Source organism: Lotus japonicus, chromosome 5 (genome assembly GCF_012489685.1).
Source record: "Lotus japonicus ecotype B-129 chromosome 5, LjGifu_v1.2".
Classification (NCBI taxonomy): Eukaryota; Viridiplantae; Streptophyta; class Magnoliopsida; order Fabales; family Fabaceae; genus Lotus; species Lotus japonicus.
In genome coordinates, this window is record NC_080045.1 from 59,465,378 (window position 1) to 59,488,618 (window position 23,241).

Sequence of the window (23,241 nt, forward strand, 5' to 3'; positions counted from 1 at the left end):
AAATTGCTGGTTGTATTTGATTGGGTTGTTGGTTAAACAGTGGATGTTTTGGATTTGTTTCTGGGACTGGTTGACTGGTTGTTATTTAGTTTGTGTGTGCTTTTCTTGCTTTGCTGCTTGTATTTGCTTTTATGCTTTTATTTTCCTACTAATTTATATTAAGGATTGGAGTACCTTGTACTTTCTTTTAATGCATTCTTTGGCTTATTATGAAAAAAACTTGCAAAACAAAAAAAAAGTTTTGCCTATATAAAGAACACTCTAGAGTAACTGCCAATGCCACTTAACTACTTAAGCAAGCAAGTAGAACATTAAGAGCAGTACTTGAGCTAAAAGTAGTCAAAATGGGAGATTCCTATTCCACCAAAGATGAGCAGTTCAAAACTTCCCCTGAACAAACAGAGGATGCTGCTTGCTTATCAGCAATGCTGGCCTGTACCAATATAGTATACCCTGCAGTTCTGAATGCTGCAATTGAACTCAACTTGTTTGAGATCATAGCTAAGGCAACACCACCTGGTGCCTTCATGTCACCCACTGAAATTGCTTCTAAGATCCCAACCCAACACTCAGATTTACCAAACAGGCTTGAACGCATGCTGCGTTTGCTTGCAAGTTACTCCATTCTTACTTTCTCCACTCGCACCACTGAACATGGTAGCACTGAGAGAGTTTATGGGCTCTCCCAAGTTGGAAAATACTATGCCCCTGATGAAAGTCAGGGCTACTTGGCTTCCTTTGTTCCATTTCTCTACTATCCACCACTGCTACAGGTTTGGTAAGTGCTTTTAGTTCATAATTACTTATGCTAGTTCACATGCTAAATTCTCTTGCTTCATTGTTCATAACTAAATTTATTTTCAGGTCGAACTTCAACGAAGCGGTGGTTGACGAAGACATTGATGTGTTTAAGAAACTTCATGGTGTGACCAAGTACCAGTACATGGAAAAGGATCAAAAAATGAACCAAATCTTTAACAAGGCAATGGTCGATATCTGTGCAACAGAGATGAAAAGAATGCTTGCAATATATACTGGATTTGAGGGAATATCAACATTGGTTGATGTTGGAGGTGGACATGGACAAAATCTCAAAATGATAACCTCCAAGTACCCTTTGATAAAGGGTATCAATTTTGATCTGCCCCAAGTTATTGAAAATGCACAATTGATTCCAGGTACCCTGATCAAGTATATAATGTTTTATATAAGAGTAATGAAATATGAAAACACACATTTTACTATACATATAACACACACATACTTCTCTAGCGATTATTAATGGTTGCAAACATTAACGACTGTTAAAGACTGCCGCTACACTGTATGTCGAAATGATGTCAACCAAAAGCTTATATTGGGGCATCATTTCCGTTTCTCTAATTACCATGAACATGTGAAATGATAGAAGTTTTTTTTATAGGCAAATGTTAGTTGTTAGTAAATTAATTCATCCTTAGGGTTCGAACCCTTGACTCTTCACCCTTCATTCCTCTCAATCCTTATGTCCTCTAACTCTTACCATTTAAGCTAACTCTCGGGACATGTGAAATGATATAAGTATACTTATTTTTTTAGTAATGTATTGTTTAAGGGATTGAGCATGTTGGAGGAGATATGTTTGCAACTGTTCCCCATGGTGATGCCATAATACTCAAGGTAAGTAAGTACTATATACATATTAAATACCAATATATCTAACTCATTACTTGTGATTGATAGATTTAATTATCTAACCTCATTATATGATGCTAACAACAAACCTTTTAATTTCTTGACCTTGTTGATATGACTGTAGGCTGTGTGCCATAATTGGTCAGATGAAAAATGTGTAGAATTTTTAAGCAATTGTCACAAAGCATTGTCACCAAAGGGGAAGGTGATTGTTGTGGAGTTTATATTGCCAGAAGAACCAAAAGCAACTGAAGAATCCCAACTTGTTTCTAGTCTCGACAATATCATGTTCATCACAGCTGGTGGAAGGGAAAGGACTGAGAAACAGTTTGAGAATTTGTGCAAGCTCTCTGGATTTTCCAAATTTCAAGTTGCTTGTCGCGCTTTCTCTACTTTAGGAGTGATGGAATTCTATAAATAGGTTCATCACTCTAACCAACCTCAAATATAAATAATTTGATATTAGGTAATCAACAATATTTAAGAACAAAAATTTAAATAAATTTTTATAAATGATAATGTTGGTCCACTTAAAATTGAATTATTTATTAATTCCGAAGAATAAGTTAGAGAACTCTTAAAAGTTATGGTAATAGAGTAAAAGTGATAATAATGACCTTTATATGAGGCCAAAGTTACTTCTTGTACTTTTTTTTTTTTTTGCTTAATAATGACCTTTATATGAGGCCAAAGTTACTTCTTGTACTTTATGCTTTGATGTGATATGTGATATGATGTAATTTTTCCAGTGTTATTAGTGAGTTCTTAATCTGTTAGTTCTCTACTGAACTACTTAATTAATCTAAGTTATTGCCTGCTGCGGGTTGTTGCTTGCACTTGTGCCTCTGTCCGGCGCACACTCGACTTGATCTTGGAATGGTTTATAGGAAATTTCTTCAAGAAAATTCATTTTGATCTTGGTGGAAGTAATTATATTGGTGTTTACGGTGATATTTGGTAAACAAACATTCTCCAATTTCGATTGGAAAAAGTTTAAGATTAGGGGTTCTTTTGAGAAAACGTCTTGCCAAAGTGTTGTGTGCAAATGGTGTTTTTCGACAAACGAGAATGAACGGGTGAATTTGCAAAGAAAACAAGTAATTTATAAAGTCTGGAAACTGAATTTCATTAATCAAAGTGCAAAGTACAAGAAAAGCAAGTCGAAAAACAAAGGAAAATTACATCAAATGAGAAATCGACAGGAAAACAAAACAACAAGTTTGAATACACTAAATGCAGGAATCGTAAATGGCTAGTTCTGCAACATACTCCTTCATCGTCACGTTAGGCTCTTGAAGTCTCTTTAATGCTGACATGTGAGTTTTTTAGTGAGTTTTTTGGAGTTGAGTTGGGAGCCCTTTTTCTGAATGATCTTCTCCTATTTACAGTGTTTCATTGTTTCACATGTCCTTGGCGGGTTTTTCCTTCTGCTGGGTGTGTTAGTGGGCTTGAGGGTCCACGATCTCATACTTGCTCCAGAAGCTTCTTGCAACGTGGGAAAGGACATGCATCTCAACCGCTTGCCTGCATCGTGAGTGACCTGCGTCGTGGGTGAAGGCGCACGCTCTTAACCGTTTCCTTGCATCATGGGTGAGTGCATGTGCTCTTAACTGCCCACTTCTCTTGTAACTGCTTCAAGCGTTGTGGTTGTCGAATTTCACGATCAGCCCTTGCCAGTTTCTAACTTAAGATTTTCCATGATTTCCTTTTGTCAAATTTCGATAGATGTCGACAATTTTTCCTGGGTGGAATTTCAAATTAACAATTGGTATACAATATCTTACAATGGTGGGCACTATTATGAATATACAAAATTAACAACAACATTTTTAAACAAAAATGACAAAAGACTAACACTGATATTAGAAAACTAAATCCTAACTTTGATTATTTAAAATTTAGGAAGCATAAAATTAAAAACCAAATAGAGCCTTAGTTACTCACTTTATTAATTTTTTAAAAGTGTTAAATTCTTCAGATTTCACTTTTCTAAATCGTGTGTCATAGTGATTAGACAATAGTAAAAATTGCATGTATGTAACTACGCCTTAGTTTCATCCATAAAATTCATTTTATTATGTTTTCTTTTCAATTTTCATTGATAATATTTAATTTTTTTATTTTTTTTAAAAAGCAAAAATATTAAAAATTGTCAGATAAATCATAGCACACCCTTCAAAGGGAGGCAAACCCAACAAAAAGATGGACACAAAACTTCCAAAGGAAAAAAAAGGCCAAAACCCATCAAAACGCTAGAAATTACAAGATCCAAACACAAAGAGCTACAAAAGGTTGCACGAAAAGAAAGGCCTAAGAAACCAGACAACGAACATCTTGAAGAAAGAAAAAAAGATAACCACGAAAAATAAAAACCCCAAACCCTTGTAACTAGCCATAAAACATGGGTGTGTAGCACCTTGGTACTACGCTAAAGTAATAATTGCATGTTGTTGGTCTCATAAAAAACCATACCAAGCTTCTTTGATGTGAATATGACAAAACCGAAGTGAAATTTCAGCCCTTGTTTCCTCAGATGTTGAACAAAAAACCTTTGTCAGCTTGCTAAGATGCTCGAAGAGACCTCTCTAACTTAGTGGTAACCCAACGAGTCTAAAATGTCATGAACGGAGTGGTACACAACAATGCCCAAAAGCTTGAAGCGGTGCCAACCCCATCACACTTCCTGTTGTATTCCTCTGCTATCTCACCGCCACCATCCCCTTCTACCAACTCCTTCAAGTCCTGCTATATATAGCCACAAACTGTCGTCGTCACCCCTTAAGCGGCCAAGGGACTTGAAACCCTTGTAGAGTCTCTTGAACATATCATTCTATATTCAATGTTTGAATTAATAATAGGATCCATCCTTAATAGTACCATTCATTTCAAAAAACAAATATAATACCAATGACCAAAGTTAAAATCCTTATGTTTTGTTTCATATACAAATTAAAATAGTTCATACACATTTTTCTTTCATCCTATTTATATCAGTTTTTTCTTCTTATTTTGTCACTTCTCTTCTTTATATTTCTAAAGTAAAAGATGAAAATAGAGCTTGAAAACACCATTTTCTAATTTAAAATTAAGCTGACACTTTCTTGGAGGTTAATTAAAACATTTTTCCAAGATTCGAGTTTTCTATTTATAATTTGGTTGTCTGTGTTGAAGAATGTGGAGACACGTGCTTGCTATATTTTAGAAAGAGCTCCAACGTACTCATCGCTAACTTATATTTTGATATCTAATCAATCTCTTACAATTTTTCGAAGGTTAATATCATATATCATTATATTTTCTCTTTGTTTTTCATTGACAACTATTGTTTAAATTAAGAATAATTCTAAACCATCCTAGTTAATTCTCTTATATATCCTTCAACTAATAAAATGGAAAATATATTGATATGTATTTTTAATACTTTTATGATGTCAAATTAACGTAATGGTTGAAGCATTTGTACGCCTGTTTCCAGTAAATTAACGTAGATAGTCCCGGTCTCCCGGGTGGTGAGCCGTTCGTTAATTTGGTTAAAAAAAGTTGAAGAAACCTTCTGTAACTAGATCTAGATGTAAACTCACATGTTGTGTGGGAGATATATATATTAGAAATGTCAATTAATGTATATAAATTTTATATTATAATATATATAACTCAAAATGAATAAAAAAATTGTATTCATTTTTATATTAATTTCGACTTGGGGGTGGTGAAAACTTAAGATCTCTCAAGAGTAAGACACTTAAAGATGAGAGAAAAGAAGAGAAGAGGTAGAATAAACAATAAATATGATGAGTGTAGTATGAAAAAAAGAGATTTATGCACAGTTGGGTGGTGACTGGTGAGGGTGCTATCTATTGGGTGATGTAAGGTTTTTTCTCTTTAGAAGGGAACTCACTTGCGAGAGGTTATTTCCAAAAATGTTTACTCAATAAAAGTTGCCTTTTTGCTGTTAAAAAAATATGAAAAAAGAGATAAAGAGAAAAATATAATATTTATGAAATATACACACTCTTCACTATTGGTTTTTGAAAAATAAAATTGAGGGAAGAAAATAAAATTGTACTTAACTAATAATTGACAAAAAAAATTTTTGGTACATATTGACAAATTTATTTAATGACACTAATGTGTATAACTTTCATTCATATTCATTTATGTATTATGTAGCCGACAACAACGCGTAGACATAAAATTTTGCAATTTTAACTGGTTGCGATTTTTAACTGGTGCAAACATTAGCGACACTTTCTTACTGTGGCTAATGTGTATCAGTTTACAAGTATAATTTCTCTAGAGTTTAATTTTGATGCACCGACGGTGTAAAGTTTTTTTACACCGTCAACCAATCAGATTTCAAGGATGTGAGAAAATCTCTCTTTTCATTTAATTTCATTAATTGACGTGGCATATCCTTGAAATCTGATTGGTTGACGGTGTAAAAAAACTTTACACCGTCGGTGCATCAAACTTTTTCTCATTTCTCTATCAATACAAAGTCATTGTAATGCAAGTTTTGCCTATAAAAAGAGCACTCATCAATTCAACATATAAGCAACTAAGAAAGCAAATAGAACATTAAGAGCAGAAAAATTAAGTACTGGAAAATATGGGGGATTTCTATTCCACCAAAGTTGAGCAGCTTAAATTTTCCTCTAATCAAACAGAGGATAGTGCTTGCTTATCAGCAATGCTGGCCAGTACCAATATAGTATACCCTGCAGTTTTGAATGCTGCTATTGAACTCAACTTGTTTGAGATCATTGCTAAGGCAACACCATCTGGTGCATTCAAGTCACCCTCTGAAATTGCTTCCAAGATCCCAACCCAACACTCAGACTTGCCTAACAGGCTTGAACGCATGCTGCGTTTGCTCGCAAGTTACTCCGTTCTTACTTGTTCCACTCGCACCACTGATAATGGTAGCACTGAGAGAGTTTATGGGCTCACAGAAGTTGGAAAATACTATGTCCCTGATGAGAATAGGGGCAACTTGGCTTCACATGTTTCACTTCTCTGCTATCCAGCATTGTTACCGATTTGGTGAGTGCTTTTAGTTCCTAAATCCTTATCATATGTAATATAGGAATTCAGATCTATTGTATTCGAGGGTTACTGTAGTCAAGTTTTGCATTTCCGTAACTTGAACTTTCAGAAGCTATATTCACTTCTGGAAAGTTCAAGTTCCGGAAGTAAATTTGTTATGCTTCCGGAACACAACCCGAAGTGAAAATAGCTTCCGTGCAAAACTTGACTGCAGGGAGTGCAGGTACCAATGGCTGTGGTGAATCCAAATCCACAACCGGAAGTGAATCTTACCCTTTGCTTCATTGCACATAATTTCTTTCCAGGTTGAACTTCAAGGAAGCGGTAGTTGATGAAGACGCTGATCTGTTCAAAAAACATCATGGAATAACCATGTACCAGAACTTGGGAAAAGGATCCGAAAATGAACCAAGTTTTCAACAAGGCAATGATCGGTATCTGTGCAGTATTTATGAAAAAAGTAGTTGAAATCTATACTGGATTTGAGGGAATATCAACATTGGTTGATGTTGGAGGTGGAAATGGACAATATCTCAAGATGATCATCTCCAAGTACCCTTTGATCAAGGGAATTAATTTTGATCTGCCTCAAGTGATTGAAAATACACCATTGCTTCCAGGTACCCTGCTATATAATATAATGTTTCATCAAATATCAACCTGTCAAATTATATAAACAATTAAGCATAGTTCTATATTCCTGTCAAATTCTTGTTAAGGGATTGAGCATGTTGGAGGAGATATGTTTGCAAGTGTTCCACAGGGTGATGCAATAATACTAAAGGTAAGTTTTTGGCTACTTGATAGATTTTATTATAATGTGCTAAGTCTAATCACTAATGTTTTCTGATCTTGTTGACATGACTGTAGTCTGTACTCCACAATTGGTCAGATGAAAAATCTGTAGAAAATTTAAGCAATTGTCACAAAGCATTGTCACATAATGGGAAGGTGATTGTTGTGGAGTTAGTGTTGCCAGAAGAACCAGAACCAACTCAAGAATCCCGAACCATTTCTAGTATCGACAACATCATGTTTATCACAGCTGGTGGAAAGGAAAGAACTGAGAAAGAGTTTGAGAATCTTTGGCAAACTCTCTGGATTTTCTAAAGGCTTAATACATCAGAAGGCCCCTGAAATTGTAAAGGGAATCAATTACAGGGCCTGAAAAATTTTCGCATCAAATTGGGTCCCTATAATTTATTTTTTAATCCAATTAAGGACAAAGTGGGTCAGCTGATGATGTGTCTTAATTTTTTCACTCTCACCTTTTCCACGTGGCTTTTTTATTTTTTTTAAATCTGAATAATGCCACATGTTATGATTAATTGAAAATCATTATCAATTCCTAATTAAATCATCTCAGCTCCAATTAAGCCTTAATTAACTCATCTCACCCCAATTAAGCTCCAAACCCCAACTGCAAATACCACCAAACCCAGAATCAAACCAAAAGAACCCAAAATCAAACCAAGAGAACCCAGACGTTCCACACCTCACAAGTCTTGGATCGAACCCAGATTCCGTTTACGGCGAAGGATTGAAGAAGGGTAACGAAACTATGAGACAAAGACTCTACACTACACTACACTTGAACCCATCTTACTGGGTTCATATCTCTCATACTTAACATCATAGCTTGACTAATGTTTATTCCATTTGCCAAAGCTTAAGGACATGAGGCGACCCATAGTCAACAATCTGCTTAAATCTTTGAGAGCTAAGCTCCTATATGTTTGTCTTGCTTCTACAAAATCATTTTCAACTACCTTCTGCACTTCTGATCCAACAGAGTGTGGAAGTTGTCGTACAGTAGCTAAATACCACCTCAAAGCTTCTAAAGCTTCCACCAACATCATCTTCAACACATCATAATCATAAAAAAAAACACAATCCAAATTTGCAAAGAAAAACTCAAATCTTCAAACGACATTGTCACACCCACACCAAGCCACCACCCCCAATCACCAACAATCCCCATAGAACCCCAAAACCCCATCCCAGATCTCCATGGTTGCGACGACGATGAAGCTTTTCCCCAGAGAGAGAAAGCGAACACAGTAAGAGAGAGAAGGAGAAAGAGAAGTGGAGAAGAGTTTGGAACAATGTAATCGAAACCCAAAATCAATAATCTTGCTCCAGGCTGAGGTCGAGGTAGAGGCTAGCCGTGGTGGTGCAGATCGGAGGAGGAGGCGTTGATGTCGAGGTAGAAGCTAGCGGCGGTGGTGGCGGGATTACTCTCCTTCCCTTCTTCCTTCTCTTCTGCGTTCTTCTTCCTTCTCTTGCAGCTTTTTCCCCTTCCAGATTAGGTTAGTTAGGTTTAGTTTTAAGGTTTAATTAGAATAACTTTTATTTTTATTGAAATGAGATGAAATTAAAAATAAATGAATAACATTAGTTTCTAATTAAAGAAAAAGATAAAAGCCACATAAATTAAGTTTTTGAATTTTTCAATTAAAAAAAATTAAAATGCCACGTGGAAAAGCTGAGTAGGCTACACTTCAGCATCAGACACACTTTGTCTTTAATTGAATTAAAAAAAAATTCTTAGGGACCCAATTTGATGCAAAAAATTTTCAGGCCCTGAAATTAATTCCCTTTACAATTTCAGGGACCTTCTGAATGTATTAAGCCTTTTCTAAATTCAATGTTACTTGTCGCTCTATGTCCATTATTGGAGTGATGGAGTTTTACAAATAAGCTTTTTGCCTTCTGGTCTATCCAATTGTATTCCAACAAAATTTGTATTCCAATAAAATTTGTACTCCAATAAAATATGTACTCCAAGAGGCTACACCTTTAAAACATAAAATCGGGTGAAGATCATTTTCCTATTTAAAATTCAGCTTACACTTTCTTGGAAGTTAATTGAAACATTTTTCCTAGAATCGATTTCTAACTTCTTTGACTGTGTTGAAGAATGTGGAGACATGTGCATGCTTTGCCATTTATATTTTAGAAAGAGCTCCAACTCATCGTGTGGGAGATAAAATAAAGATGTCAGATAATTTATTTAAATTTTATATAATATATATATATAACTCATAATGAACAAAATAAATTTTTGTATTCAATTGCTTGATTAATTCTTACCTGTGTATAGTGAAGACTACTTAAGGTTTTCAGTGAGACACTTAAGAATCAAACTTTCCTCCTAGAGGTTGTAATAGTATAAGAATATTTTGTGCTGATGATTATTATAAAAAAGTTGCTTCATTATTTCTAATTATTCTTAATTTCAGAATTAGTAATAAAATATGGTTTAAAAGAATTATTTCAACATTAGAATTTTCTTTATTGTTAATTAAATTGTCTCAATGTTCATAGAATAAAACAATTGGTAGATATCCATAAAGTGCATACACCTAATAAATATTTAGAGCGAGAAAAGAAGATAAAAAGCGAGAAAAAACAATGAATATGATGAATGTAGTACGAAGAAAAAAGAAAATTATAATTTTCGTGAAATATACACACTAGTAATAAGAGCTATGGGACATGCATGTGGGTTGGGTGGAGGAGATTTAAAGATCGATCCCTGACAGGTGCAATTTATCTTTTTCCAATGTAAAAAAAATTCTAATACATAAATTAAACTCTCCGGTCTCTGTTTGTGCATACTAATAATTGACAAATGTATGTAATGACACTAACTGTATTTCTTTCATTCATAATGTATTACTTAATTGGTAGACATAAGTTCAATGAAGGTTAGCTCAAATGGTGAGAGATAGGGGACACGAGGGTTTGAGAGGGTAAAGGGTGAAGGGTCCAAGTTTCGAACTCTGAGGATGACTAATTTATTAACATTACTAACAACTAATATTTTCCTATCAAAAAATAAAAAATTAGTAGACATAAGATTTTGCTAATGGTTCATCCAACACATCATTATCGGCCTTTTTTAAACTTGTGTAAATATTAGTGACAATTTTTAGCGACAGTTAGACAGTTAAAAATTATCGCGAATGTCGTATATCGGATGGACGTACTGTCCAACTAGAGTTGTATGTTTACTTATCAGGACTTAATATAATTGCAAAAAAACTCAACTTTGTGATGGTAATAAATCCGTAACTAATACAAGTAAATTTACCTGCGGTTTTGTATGAAAAGTTTTTTTTTTTTTTTCTGAAAGGAGAATGAATATATTGATAGATAATAATTAAGCTTGAGACCAACCTTCTCAAGTAGGTGAGTTGATACAATAGAAAAGAATTAGTTTTATAGTACTTAGTGTTAGAATTAGTGACGATACTAATTTTCTTGTTGTATAATTTTCCAATGCAACAAAAAAAATAACAAAAAAAATAATTAGTGATGGTAGTGACGGAAATTTCCGTCACTAAGTAATCCAGCTTTAATACCATCACAGACATTAGTTTCGGTACGAGAGGATGAACTTTCATTTGGTATAAGATGTATCTTATTAGAATAATTTTAATTTTGTTCATTCATAATTAGATCTAACGGTTATAATTTATTCATATATTTTCATATAAAAAATTATTCTCATAAGATATATCCGCTCATTTTAGTCAATTTAGTTACAGTAGCCTTTATTACTGGTGTTGAATGTTTTTTTTTTATAGGTAAATGCTAGTTGTTAGAAATGTTAGTAAATTAATTTCTCATTCAGGTTCGAACCCGGGACCCTTCACCCTTCCTCTCACCCAACCATTATGTCTCTAACTCTTACCACTTGAGCTATCTTTCGGAGACACCGGTGTTATATGTGATGAATTCTTCACATGATGACATGATGTTCTTACTTGGCTTTTCTGCTCAATACTGAATTTTTCCCATTGTTTTGTATCTTTTTATTGCTTTTTTTTGTGTGTAGGGTTTGTGTCCCTGCGAGTACGGCCGGCCCAACACTAAATGAGGTATAAAACAAATTTTAAAGTGAGATTTTTTACCTAAAAAAGTTTTTAGTAAATTTTTTTTTGGGATCTTCTTTACTTACCAAAAATAATTTTGTGGCCATTTTTTTACTTAGTCATTTTTTTTTGGGCCTAAAACCCTTGTTTGTGTGGCTTTACCCTTAAACCGACCCTGACTATGTGGTTTACTTCTTTTTGATCCGCTCTATATGTCTGAGGAAAGACAATGGATAAAATGAAAAGTATTGAGTTATGGTAAAAAGTTGTATGTGAATTGATTTTACTTTTTCTTTTTCTATACTTTCATATTTAGTTGGAATGCATTTGTAAACATAAAATATCCATGCAGTTGCTTTGCTTTCCTTTTGTTTTATTTTATTATACATGCATGTCTGATGTCTCCTTTCTTTGACTCTCGAGGTTTATATAACTTGGTTAAATTTAGTAATTGTATAGTCTTTAGGGTTAAACATCATATTAGTCCCTGTCTTTGTGTCGCCGTCTGATCTAGGTCCCTCGTCGGAAAAATTATTGTAAATGGTCCTCATGTTTGAAATATTTTTGGAGCGGATCCTCGCCGGAGGTCGGAGCTCCGGTGAATGCTTAAATGACATGCTGACTGGGATCAAAATGCTTATGTGGATTTTTAAACAAAAAAAATAAAAAATAAATTACACATCATAAAATTTAAAAAATAAAAAAAACCCAAATTACCCCAAATTAATTAATTAAAATTAAACTTATTAAGTAAAAAATTAAAAACCCCAATTCTCCTAATACCTATTTTAATTCTGTCAAAACATCATCTTTCATTCTTCTTCATACTTGCTATTGTGAAACATGGAACAAAAGGACAAAAAAATTCTTTCTAATTGCCGATAGGCTAAACCCCATTCAATTTGTGCTGGTGAATGAAATCCCAAATTAAAACTTGTTATTGATTCATCTATTTCATGGTCCTTGGTGAATCTAATTCAGTTATAGCAATTCCCTGCACTGACACAATCAAAGCCATCAAATTTGTCTTCTGCACTTTCCCAGCATCCAAACAAGATATGCAGAACCTGTGCAGATGGGGAAAATCGCAAACCATGGGTGCGAACGGGTACCTTGGTGAGTCCAAACGAATCAAAATGAGAGAGCCCTCAACCTCTCCTCTTCCACTTCGCACGACAGAGCCCTCAACCTCTTTCTCGGCCTTCGATTCACATTTCACAGCAACACCAAGCGGTTGTTTGGTCTGGGTTCTTCTGGGTTTTGCTTCCATGCTTTTCATCTTCTCCTTCTCTCATAAACTCAGATCCAAACTTAGATTGGGGGGATTTCGGTTGGGGGTTGGGGTTTTGGTTTGGTTCCGATTGCAGGTGGGGTTGGGGTGGTTCCGATTGCAGGTGGGTGGGGGTTGGGGTTGAGGGGGTGTGGGTGCGGGTGAGGTTTGAGGGTGAGGGTGAGGGTGAGGGTGAGGGTGAGGTTGCAGGTGGGTGAGGGTGAGGGTGAGGGTGGGTGAGGCCGTGAGTGAGGTTGCAGGTGGATGGTAGAAGATGATGATGATATTCTGGAAAATGATTCTGAGTTAGGGGATGGAGAAGAACTTAGATATGAACCCTAAATTGGTAGGGATAATTGAGAATTTGGGGTTAATTTGTGGAATTGAAATTAATCTGGGAAGGAAATGAATTTGTTAATTAATTATGTTTAATTTTAGTTAATTAGATTAATAAAACTGACATGTAATTTTTTTTTTTTAATTTTTTTTATAATCCACGTCACCTCATTAAACCCAGTCAGCATGTTATTTAAGCACTCGCCGGAGCTCTGACATCCGGCGAGGATCCGCTCCAAAAATATTTCAAACATGAGGACCATTCACAATAATTTTTCCGGCGAGGGACCTAGATCAGACGGCGACACAAAGACAGGGACTAATATGATGTTTAACCCTAGTCTTTATATAAACATATATATGTGTGTCTTTACTAAAATTTCATATGTGGAAGCGATCAAACGTGCTTGACATTGCAAGAAGAGCCGTGATCACTAATAAGATCCGTAAGATCCGTCAGCATTAAACACCAAGAAGATTGCACAAGTACGTTTCTTAAATAATTTTACAAGTATATCACCCTTAGAAATCTCATATTGGCTAGAGATAATATAATGTAAATAGTCTTTATAAGCGTAGAGCAACCCTCACCTCTTGAGTTAATTTTTGGGTTGATCGAGTTAGGTCTCCCATGTTTTAATATGGTATGAGAGCATATCATAAATCCGTCTGTTAGTAAAAACCTCTCATATTTGGCCAGTAAAGACCTCTCATATTTGGGCAGTTGTGCAGATGTCCATATAGGGCAAAACTAAATGTACCATCCTCACACATTTCTTCACCATCCTCATTTGTTGAAAATGACTGAAATACTCCTAACTGTTTACACTCTTCACCATCTCCATTCTCTTCACAACGTAGCGCAAACTAGTTTGCAAAAGCTAAATAATTGATTACTGCAAATTAGAATAAGATAGTTTATTTCTGCATTTTAGTTTGTGGTATGTTGATTTTATACATACCGCAAACTAAAATACAGTAGTTTAATATCTTATTCTAGTATACGGTAGTCAATTATTTAACTTCCTCAAACTAGAATGCGGTACCTTTATTGAGTTACATAAAACTACCGCATTCTAGTTTACTGTATATACTAAATCACAACATACAACAAACTATTTTGCGGAGGCTAATTAATTGACTGTCACAAACTAGAACACGATTGTCACTTTTCGTGAATTTGCATACCGTAACTAGGAGATGGCAGGACAAAATGTGTACATTTAGCTTCCTCAAAATTTTCTCCGGAATGTAACTAAAATCCAAAAATAGCTTCCGCATAACTATCTGCATAACACCAAGTAATCATACAGTAGCTCAAAAACATGGGAAGAGAGAAGATGAAGACTTAAGGGAGGGACGAAGTTTTATGTAAGGATAAGAGGAAAGAGGTAGACATTAAATTTAACAACTCATCCATACGTGAAAATGAAACATTTGAATAATTAAATCAATGAGATAAGAATCACAAGTCAGGTTTCTAACATGAGTACCAATGACCTATCAAAATTTTCTACATACATAACATAAGACCCTAGTATAGAATCTAGAAATGAAATATGAGCTGAAGCTGTAGTTGTAGTAGTAGAAATAGTGGAAGTGATGGTCAGAGTGTCAATTTGATGCTTTGCTTGTCTCCAGGCAGGGCATAAATGAATTCTGTCACAAATGGTTGGATACTAGAGATATTATAAAACATAACCACAAAAATTATGTTCGATGGATGACACAGCAGCACTTTGGCACGAACTTCGACTAACACTTTGCTTCCGTGGAAAACACCTTGTGCTGAATCCTCAAAAGTCACTGAACTATATGGCCAACAGAGATCACAACTTCAACAGAAATGAAAGAGACTGGCCAAGTAGAATCATATCAAAGCCAAAGAGTAAAAAACAAACTCGCTTTATTCTGTTTCTTTTTGATGCGTATTCTTCTTCTCGTCCACCCTATGACGGAATAACTTGGCTATGTGTCTCCTTTCACAGTCCTGGGCATCAAAACAAGAAAAAACATTAAATTTAGTACTTTCATCCTACCCCCACAGTATCAACTAAGTGGAAACTGGAAAGCAGCTATCTATATATGAAGTTATGTTTAACGTTCTTCACCTTGAACATATTAAGATGAAAAGGTTTATCAGGATTCATCCTCCTCAGCTTCTGATAAGTATATGCAAAACTCAACTGATCACGGGGAGTAAATCGGTCGACTTCGTTGAACCAAAGACAGGAGAACAAATTCGACATTGGGGTGTGCGCTCTGATAATAAAAGAACCTTCTGGTACATCTGTGAGAAGAATATATACATGAGTCAGTTAGTGGCATTACATTTAATCAACAACTTTGAGAATTGAAAGGAGAGAAACCCTTCAAAGAACATACTGCTTGGAAGAAGCTTGTTAGGATCTGATGCGTTAAATCTTTGCAGTCCATCAGCCTGGTAGAATGCAAATTGTTGATCTATAACCGTGTGATTAAACTTGTTCAATTTCTTGTTCCGTGCTACCTCTTCCCACACGCAATGCCGATCGTAGTGATTGGATATTGCAAATTCATAACCCTTTCGCCACAAGAAGTACTCCAAGATCAGTAAAGGATCAAGCTGCAGCCGCAATTTGCTATCCAACCAAATTGAATACCTGAAACAAATTTGAAAGAATTGCAAAGGCATAAAATTATTGAACATATAAGAAAATCAATAATATCAATAATAAACCTCCTTAAGATTTCAGATAGCTATCTATCATTTTATAGAACACTACATCAAAAAGAGGTTTATACACCTCCAACGTACAAAAAGAACATTTGAATACACAATTAGTTTCAACAAGTATAATGAAGCCTTAATCCCAAATATCTTCATACCCATAAATTAATAATAAAAGGATATGATACTCCACATGAATACTCATTCACCGTTCAACCCCCCATCAAGGATTCATCACCCAGTAACCTTCGTGCAATTATTGATTTTATCGACAATGATACTAGTCATCTATATTACTGTCATACTTTTAAGTTTCCACATTACCGTCCTCTTTCCAATACTAACTAGTTGGTCCAATAAAAGAATCAAAACCACCTAAAATAAAACTTCACCGCTCAAACTTAAATTAAAGTGATACATCATCAACATATCTTTCTTGGTTTATAGTGCCAATGAGAAGTTACCGTGATTAAAACACGATTCAAATTAACATTGTCAAGAATCAAAAGAACAACACATGTCAGATTCGATTCAATCTCACCTGGCAAATGGAAAAAGTCGATGTGGCAATAACTTAGGTATTTTGCCCACCCTCCGCATATCGTCATAAGGTAGATTCTTCACTACCACTAACTTCCAAAAGCCAATGAAACCCGATCTATCAGGTGCATGACCTTCAGCAGTAAGTGTTCGTACTGTAATTTCATCAGTAAACATGACAAAGCAGACATTTTTCTTTGACAAACGAGAAACCTGAAATCCCAATGACTTGCATTAATATAACAGAACATGCTTGATAACAATTGCATCTTCAGTTGATGATTCACGAACATAAGAAAGGTGAGAAATGATTATCAGTTGGTAGGTAAATGCATAAACTTGAGTATGCAAAAAAATCTTTTTTCCCTTTTTCACAGGCAACATACAAAATCGAAGGAGCATTGAGTGTTTATTTTTCATCATTTGTGAAGCCAAACATTTGATAACCAACTCTCACAGGGAACTTATTTTCCCTTACAGTATGTTATGTGCTGTAAACATTTTTGTCAATGATGAATATTTGCTGTAAGCAAAGATAACATTCCAGTCAATTTTCATATATTTGCTTAATATCTCATTGTTAAGGAATCCATCTCTCTCTGTTTGCCTTCTACAGTACGACACATACGTACAAACATAAGAAGGTTGTTACCATCTTCACAAGTGCATCAAAGCGGGGTGTAAGCCCAGAAACGAAGGACACAACCATCTAAACTACAACCTATCATGTCAGATTAAACAAACAGTAAATACCTCAAGCATGCATATGCTTACGACCATGCTAAAATGCAAACAGTTGGTATCAATTTCTGGAGAGACTTTGGGCAATGTCATAATCAAAATTCATGACTAGATTTGGATTAGAATAATTGTAGATGCAGCATAAAGTAGAATGTGCTACAATTTTTTTAATGGAAATCAGAAAACAATAAAAATTTATTTGAAAAATCACACCAAGTGATTCTTAATCTCTAAACACCTCTTGAACCCCACAAACAGAAATAAATGATAAAGCACAACCCATTACCGTTTTCGTGCCTGGGTTCCTCAAGCGATCAGAATTTCCAAATATGCATGAAATCACAGCAATATGGCATCTGCTAATGTAACTTGCATCATTTTCTGCCAAGTCAAATCCAGTGCTAGGAGACCCTTCAGGACCATTAATAAAACCGCAGTTTATTTTCTGATCACGTGCCAAAAATGAGTTTTCTCTCTCTTCTAAGCTCTGATGCCCTGCAAATCTGGGCAACCAATGCTCTTCTCCCGGGGGCTTCTCTTCTGTCTCTGTGTAGTGTAAGTTAAATCTTGAAAATTTTCTACTTTCTAGTGGTTCTACAAGCTGCGAAGTTGAGTTCAACAACTTCATATCACAGGATCCTGTAAAATAGGTGACACGTCAAGGAGGTTAAAGAACCTTTTAGCTTTTTTTTCTTATTTATATTATTGGATAAAAATGGTGATATAGAAAATATTGAATGAGCAATTCTAGGAGTGTTTGGTAAAATCTAAAAGTGGCTTTAAAACAGTTCAATATAAAACCGATAAGATATATCTGCATAAACTTGGATCTATTACTGAACTACACTTATTTGTCTGAAATTGGTTTCAAATAATTTGCTAGATTTTGACCGATGAGATAAAATGGTGACAGCAGGAAGTGAAGAGTGAACCTAGTCTATACAGCTTTCCACAGAAGTAAATTAAACCAAAAAACTATTTTAATGATACAAACAATATCAAATATTTAAGAAGTTAGAAAATATCTTGATTCTTGAATTATGATAAACACTCCCTCCCACGGCGCCCCCCGAAATATTGCAGCAAATGTAGGATATAAGTAGGAGCCATATTACCCATGCGAGTTCGTTTAAACTGTTTGTATCTAGATGACCATCTCCTGACTTACAAACTTATTAAAAAGGTATTGAAATAGTATATTCATTAATTTTGTCACTTTTCTACAGAAAATCAACCTAAAATATTTGGCTGCAGTGTTCAGATGAAGTCATCAACTAATGAGCACTGATTAGAGTCACTACATTCTTAGATCACGGGTATATTAATTATATAAATCAAAAGGTAAAGGTTAGAAAAATAGTCGATGGATCACTGTAGCTCACCAAATAGCATAAAGCAGGTAATCAACATCAACAGCTCATCATTCTATTAATTTCTTTTGCCAGGTGAAGTTATTATAAAATAAGTAGTAAGATTACAAAATATGAAAGTAGAAAGAAAACCAGGAGGAACCGAGCAACACAGAAGCAATGATTCTGACTTCTTGAATGCAGATATTTACTTTTTTAATCATAACGGTTAAACAATTGTTTAAGCACCCTTCAATATAAAAACTCCAGGTAGTTTTTGATGCTGCCAAAACCCTAGTCCAATGGCCAAAGTAACCAAACTAATGAGTGTATATTGGATACAATAAAGGTTTGGCAGTATGATAGGTACCACCAATGAGCAGCAAGAAATTACTGAATTTTATTGAAAGAATGATATGAAAACTACACAAATTTCCTGGTGTTCGAGATACTAGGACTCTCTCCAAAAGGCCCAGATTACAATTCTGATACCCTCCTCTTTCATCTTTCCCCCTATTTATAGCCTATCACCTCTTACTCTCTAATTATCTCTTAACTAACTAACTAAAGGGTTGTTACTTAATCAAATTATTAACTGGATTGGAGATAAATCACTTCCAAATGAAAAGTCTAACGTTTCTGTTGCAATTTGAGAATGCAAGGTCCATGAAAGTTACTATTTGGTTCAGCGTTAGCAACCTTGCCTTCTGAAAATAAAGTTAGGGTTCAATATAAAGGGACCAACCCCCTTCCCCCAAAGCGCATGTGTTAAGGCCCCCCATTGGTCATGGTGAAAAATATACTGCAGACAGTGCTAATAAATTGATCAGTAAAACTAGAAAACAAATGCAAAAAGAAAGAAAGCACAAGGTACTTAGTTACCTAACCCTAAACCTTAAAAACAAAACCATGAGAACACCAAAATAAAAAGAAACTGGAATGAGAAACAAGAAATGCATCATGTCTCAAGAAATCATCCTTTAATGAAAATAGCCAAGATATTCCCCCTCACTCCAACCCATAGAAGGCCCTTGTGTTTCCACAGTTCCCCATTTCCAGATTATCTGCCTGAAAAGGCAACTTCTATTCAAGAATTAACCCCCCCCCCCCCTCCCTCCAAAAAAAAAGGTATATTATTTGTCCCTAAGTAAAAGTACAGATAAGATGAATATGACAAAAGTCACTAGCAATTCTAATCTTTGTGAATAGCAGTTTTGGGGTAATAAATGACTAGTGATACTGAACACATGCAAATAATTCTCCAGAAGAGGCTAATACAACAATAGATGTCTTACGAAATCTACTGAAAACACAATGAGAAATAATAAACTTCACCTGAGAATTTGCGACGCTTGCCTTTTTTCTTTGTTTCAGGATGTGATTTTCTGTTTGATTGCTCATTTGCATGCCTAGAATTTGTTTGTCCATTATGAGAAACTTTTTTGTTTAAGGAAGATTCTGCACCATCAATATCCTCAGAAGTATTATCATTGATTCCCACATCAGAAGAATCATGGGAGTCTTTCTGAACTTCATTATCCGAACTTAGTACTTTAGGGTTAGAGTGTTTCCCTCCCATATTTTTACTATCAGTAGAGTCTTCCATTTGGGCATCATGAAAATCGAAAAAGTCATCATACTCATCATCAATGTCATCTGCTGCGTTCTTCTTTTCCAGATCAGCATCATGCGACATTTTCCCATCATCTTCAGTAGAGTGTCCCAGATTCTTCAAAGAAGCCTCATATTCTGCTTCATACCTTTTCAATTCATGACGTCCAGCTTCATTATACAAGCCAACACCTTTTCGCTTTAAACCTGTGTGGGAACCATCCTGAGAAGACTTCATATCATGATTCATCTTCACAGGAGCATCATCTTTAGTATGTTCATCTCGAGGATCCCTACTTGTCTGCTCCATCATTTTCTCATCATAATCTCCATCCCTTCTCCTATCATCCCTATCCCAATATCTTGAATCTCGGCCATGTCCCTCAGACCCATGTCCAAAGTCAAGAACTTTCTTTCTCTGAATTCGTGGTACATTTGTAAGAAAATCAGACTCACTCTTTACTTCATCAGTATCATCACCACTGTGGCTTATTTCTGCAACCACACATTGGCAATCTTAAAACAACAGAAACAAAATCATTTGAATACAATAATAATACTATCTCAGCTAAAAAACATCATATATGGATAACAATTAAATGAACATTGACTATGAAGCAAAGCAAACATTTGTTTTGACACAGATTATTTGTAACATCCCGACTTGACGACTAGCCTCACGATAACAACACGTGTCTTTCCAGCGCGCTTTGTCCTCACTTGTTCGGGTGCGAGATCGGTTCATTCATGTGTCCCTCCGCCTAGAAGCCTGCCAGGAGCCGCTCCTTGTCCGTGCCTCACTGCACCGGCGATCACTCGTCGGTGCCCCGGGTGTCACATTATTCTCACTGACCTAATGGATGAAACCATTGAGCTCCCTCTATAAGCTACCAAATAACCCAACCCCAATTCAATCTATTGAAAAATCCAAACCAATACATCAAGCCAGGAAAATCATAGATTCAAAAACTCTTTCCACTCAACAACTCAAATTCATGCAAAACCCCCCACAATGCTGATTCATGTAGGTACCAACAAGCCCAAAAAAATCCAAAACATCAAGAACAAAACAAAGAGTAAACTAAACACTGATTGAGAGCAGAACTTCACCATCTCTAGAAATGTAAGAAAACGCCAGCAAAGTAACAACAAGCACAAGGAAGAGGAAAACTAGGATTGCAGCCATGGAGAGACTCTTGCCCCTAGCGGATCGCGCCAATCGCCGGAGGCGCTGCTGCTTGTGAGCGACACCACCGCGAATCCCAACAGCGACATGATCGGCGGCGGAGCCATTGGCGAGGTGCAGATCGTGGGTCCTCACCCCAAGCCTCTCCGTCCCCGATTGCCTCTGCTGAGCCATACCATAACACAGTGTTTGTCCCTACCCAGAAGGTTGTTTTGCCGCAAGATTCAAACTTTGATGCCGTGGAGTGATGGGGTGGTGTAAATTATCGGTGGGTAGGTGGTGGGTGGGTGGATAGAGATGAGTGTGAAGCAAGCGAAGTTGAAAAAAGAAAGCTTTACTAGTGTGAAAAAATGGAGCTAGTGAGAGAGAAACTATGAAGATTCCGGCGACGGTGCGCCACCGGAGATATAGGCGGAGGAAGGATTTTGCTTTCTTTTTTTTCTTTGTGAATCAGAGGTTCATGAAAGATACAGTTGTATAATGTCTGGGATTCAGAGAAATTTTGATTTTGTTTTATTTTTATTTTATTTTTTAGTTTTGGTTTTGATGTACTATTAATTATTGAGAGAAAGGGAGAGAAAGATAATATTTGATTTGATTATTCTGTCAATTATTGGGATTGCTTGATGTTGCTGTGCTCTATTAATGGTAATGGATATCATGTTTTGAACCAGTTTTAGAAAAATTCACATGATGAGGTTTTAACTTTTATCTGTGGAAAGATCAATTTTAGTTTTGGAAAGGGATTTACAGTTTTGAATCTTACAAAGATGAATTTTTAGAAAAGTTGAGAAAGTTCTCTATAAGTTTAACCATGGGAAGGAAGCATCATTTTCCATAGAGGAGCACAGAGCAAAGCATGATTATTGAGTATTTGGATTAACACTAGAATTAGTTCAGTTTTGCAATTTGCAATGTGATTTCACTTATTCTTAATGCGCAAATGAAAAAGTTGGAATTTGTCACGTTAAGTTTAATATGAATCATATAAGCAATATTTTGACATGTTGACTTTAACGTGGATTCATGTTGAGTTTAATAAAAATTCAAGCACATAAATATTTAAAACCTCAACATTATGTTGGAGACGATGATAGATAGCCTCTAGCGCATGTTTAGATACATGATTAAAAAACTATGAGAAACCAAAATTGAAGTGAAAGTGGAAATAAGTAATTTCACGTTATTTTAGTCTCATGGTAGTTTTTCATGTTGTGTAGTATGTTTGTATAGACATTGAAAAAAATATGAAATCCATTTTTGTTAAAAGAACCGTTATACCACACAACTTAACAAGCACAGCCTTAAAATTTAATCAATTGATCATGGGTGCGAATTCATGAGAGGTGAGAGATCAAAGTTTTAGATTTGAAAGAAGCAATACAATGATGTTTGTTGTCGAAATATTAGTCGCACAATATAACATTTAGACAAATTTAGTGTTTTAGAAAAACTCATTTGCAAAGGTTAACTAAACGCACTAGTAACTTTAGTGTTCTGTTTTGTTCTTTAGTGTAAACCCTCCAAATCACGTTTGGTTAGGTATGCTTCAGTAACTTTTGTGTGTGTTTTTTATTCTCAATCGGCTTTGTTTAAACTAAATTTTCAAAATCAGTTTGAAGTAGACACATTTATTACTACATGAGAAGGCTTGAGTAGCAAATTTGAAGAGCTGACCCAAATATGAGGTTGAAAACTTGAATTGTAAACCATCTTGATCATACCAAGGTTTATTTAATTGTACATGCTTGAAGAGTTCCATTGATGATAAGGGTTCGACACCAAACAAACAAATATTTACAAGCCAATTCGAATGGTAGACTCCAAGGCCATTTCTAAAACAAGTTTTCAAGGTCGACTCAAAGTCAAGCTTTTAAGATCAATCTAGATACAAGCCT

General features: G+C 35.4%; 2 protein-coding genes and 1 pseudogene across 2 annotated transcripts; 2 read left to right on the forward strand and 1 right to left on the reverse strand.

The window, feature by feature from the left end:
- Nucleotides 1-344: 344 nt before the first annotated feature.
- On the forward strand, nucleotides 345-2,095 carry LOC130720117 (isoliquiritigenin 2'-O-methyltransferase-like). The gene is made up of 4 exons (XM_057570731.1): nucleotides 345-778; nucleotides 865-1,178; nucleotides 1,595-1,659; nucleotides 1,799-2,095. The coding sequence occupies exons 1-4, from the start codon at nucleotides 345-347 to the stop codon at nucleotides 2,093-2,095; spliced, it is 1,110 nt and encodes a 369-aa protein (XP_057426714.1).
- Nucleotides 2,096-6,248: 4,153 nt separating this feature from the next.
- LOC130718752 (isoliquiritigenin 2'-O-methyltransferase-like) lies at nucleotides 6,249-9,502 on the forward strand (annotated as a pseudogene).
- Nucleotides 9,503-14,625: 5,123 nt separating this feature from the next.
- Nucleotides 14,626-21,847, reverse strand: LOC130717340 (uncharacterized). Its single transcript, XM_057567539.1, has 8 exons — nucleotides 21,268-21,847; nucleotides 19,882-20,652; nucleotides 17,484-17,836; nucleotides 16,458-16,669; nucleotides 15,592-15,848; nucleotides 15,318-15,496; nucleotides 15,108-15,196; nucleotides 14,626-15,017 (listed from the first exon to the last, which is right to left on the reverse strand). The coding sequence occupies exons 1-7, from the start codon at nucleotides 21,515-21,517 to the stop codon at nucleotides 15,113-15,115; spliced, it is 2,106 nt and encodes a 701-aa protein (XP_057423522.1). The 5' UTR covers nucleotides 21,518-21,847; the 3' UTR covers nucleotides 14,626-15,017; nucleotides 15,108-15,112.
- Nucleotides 21,848-23,241: the final 1,394 nt, after the last annotated feature.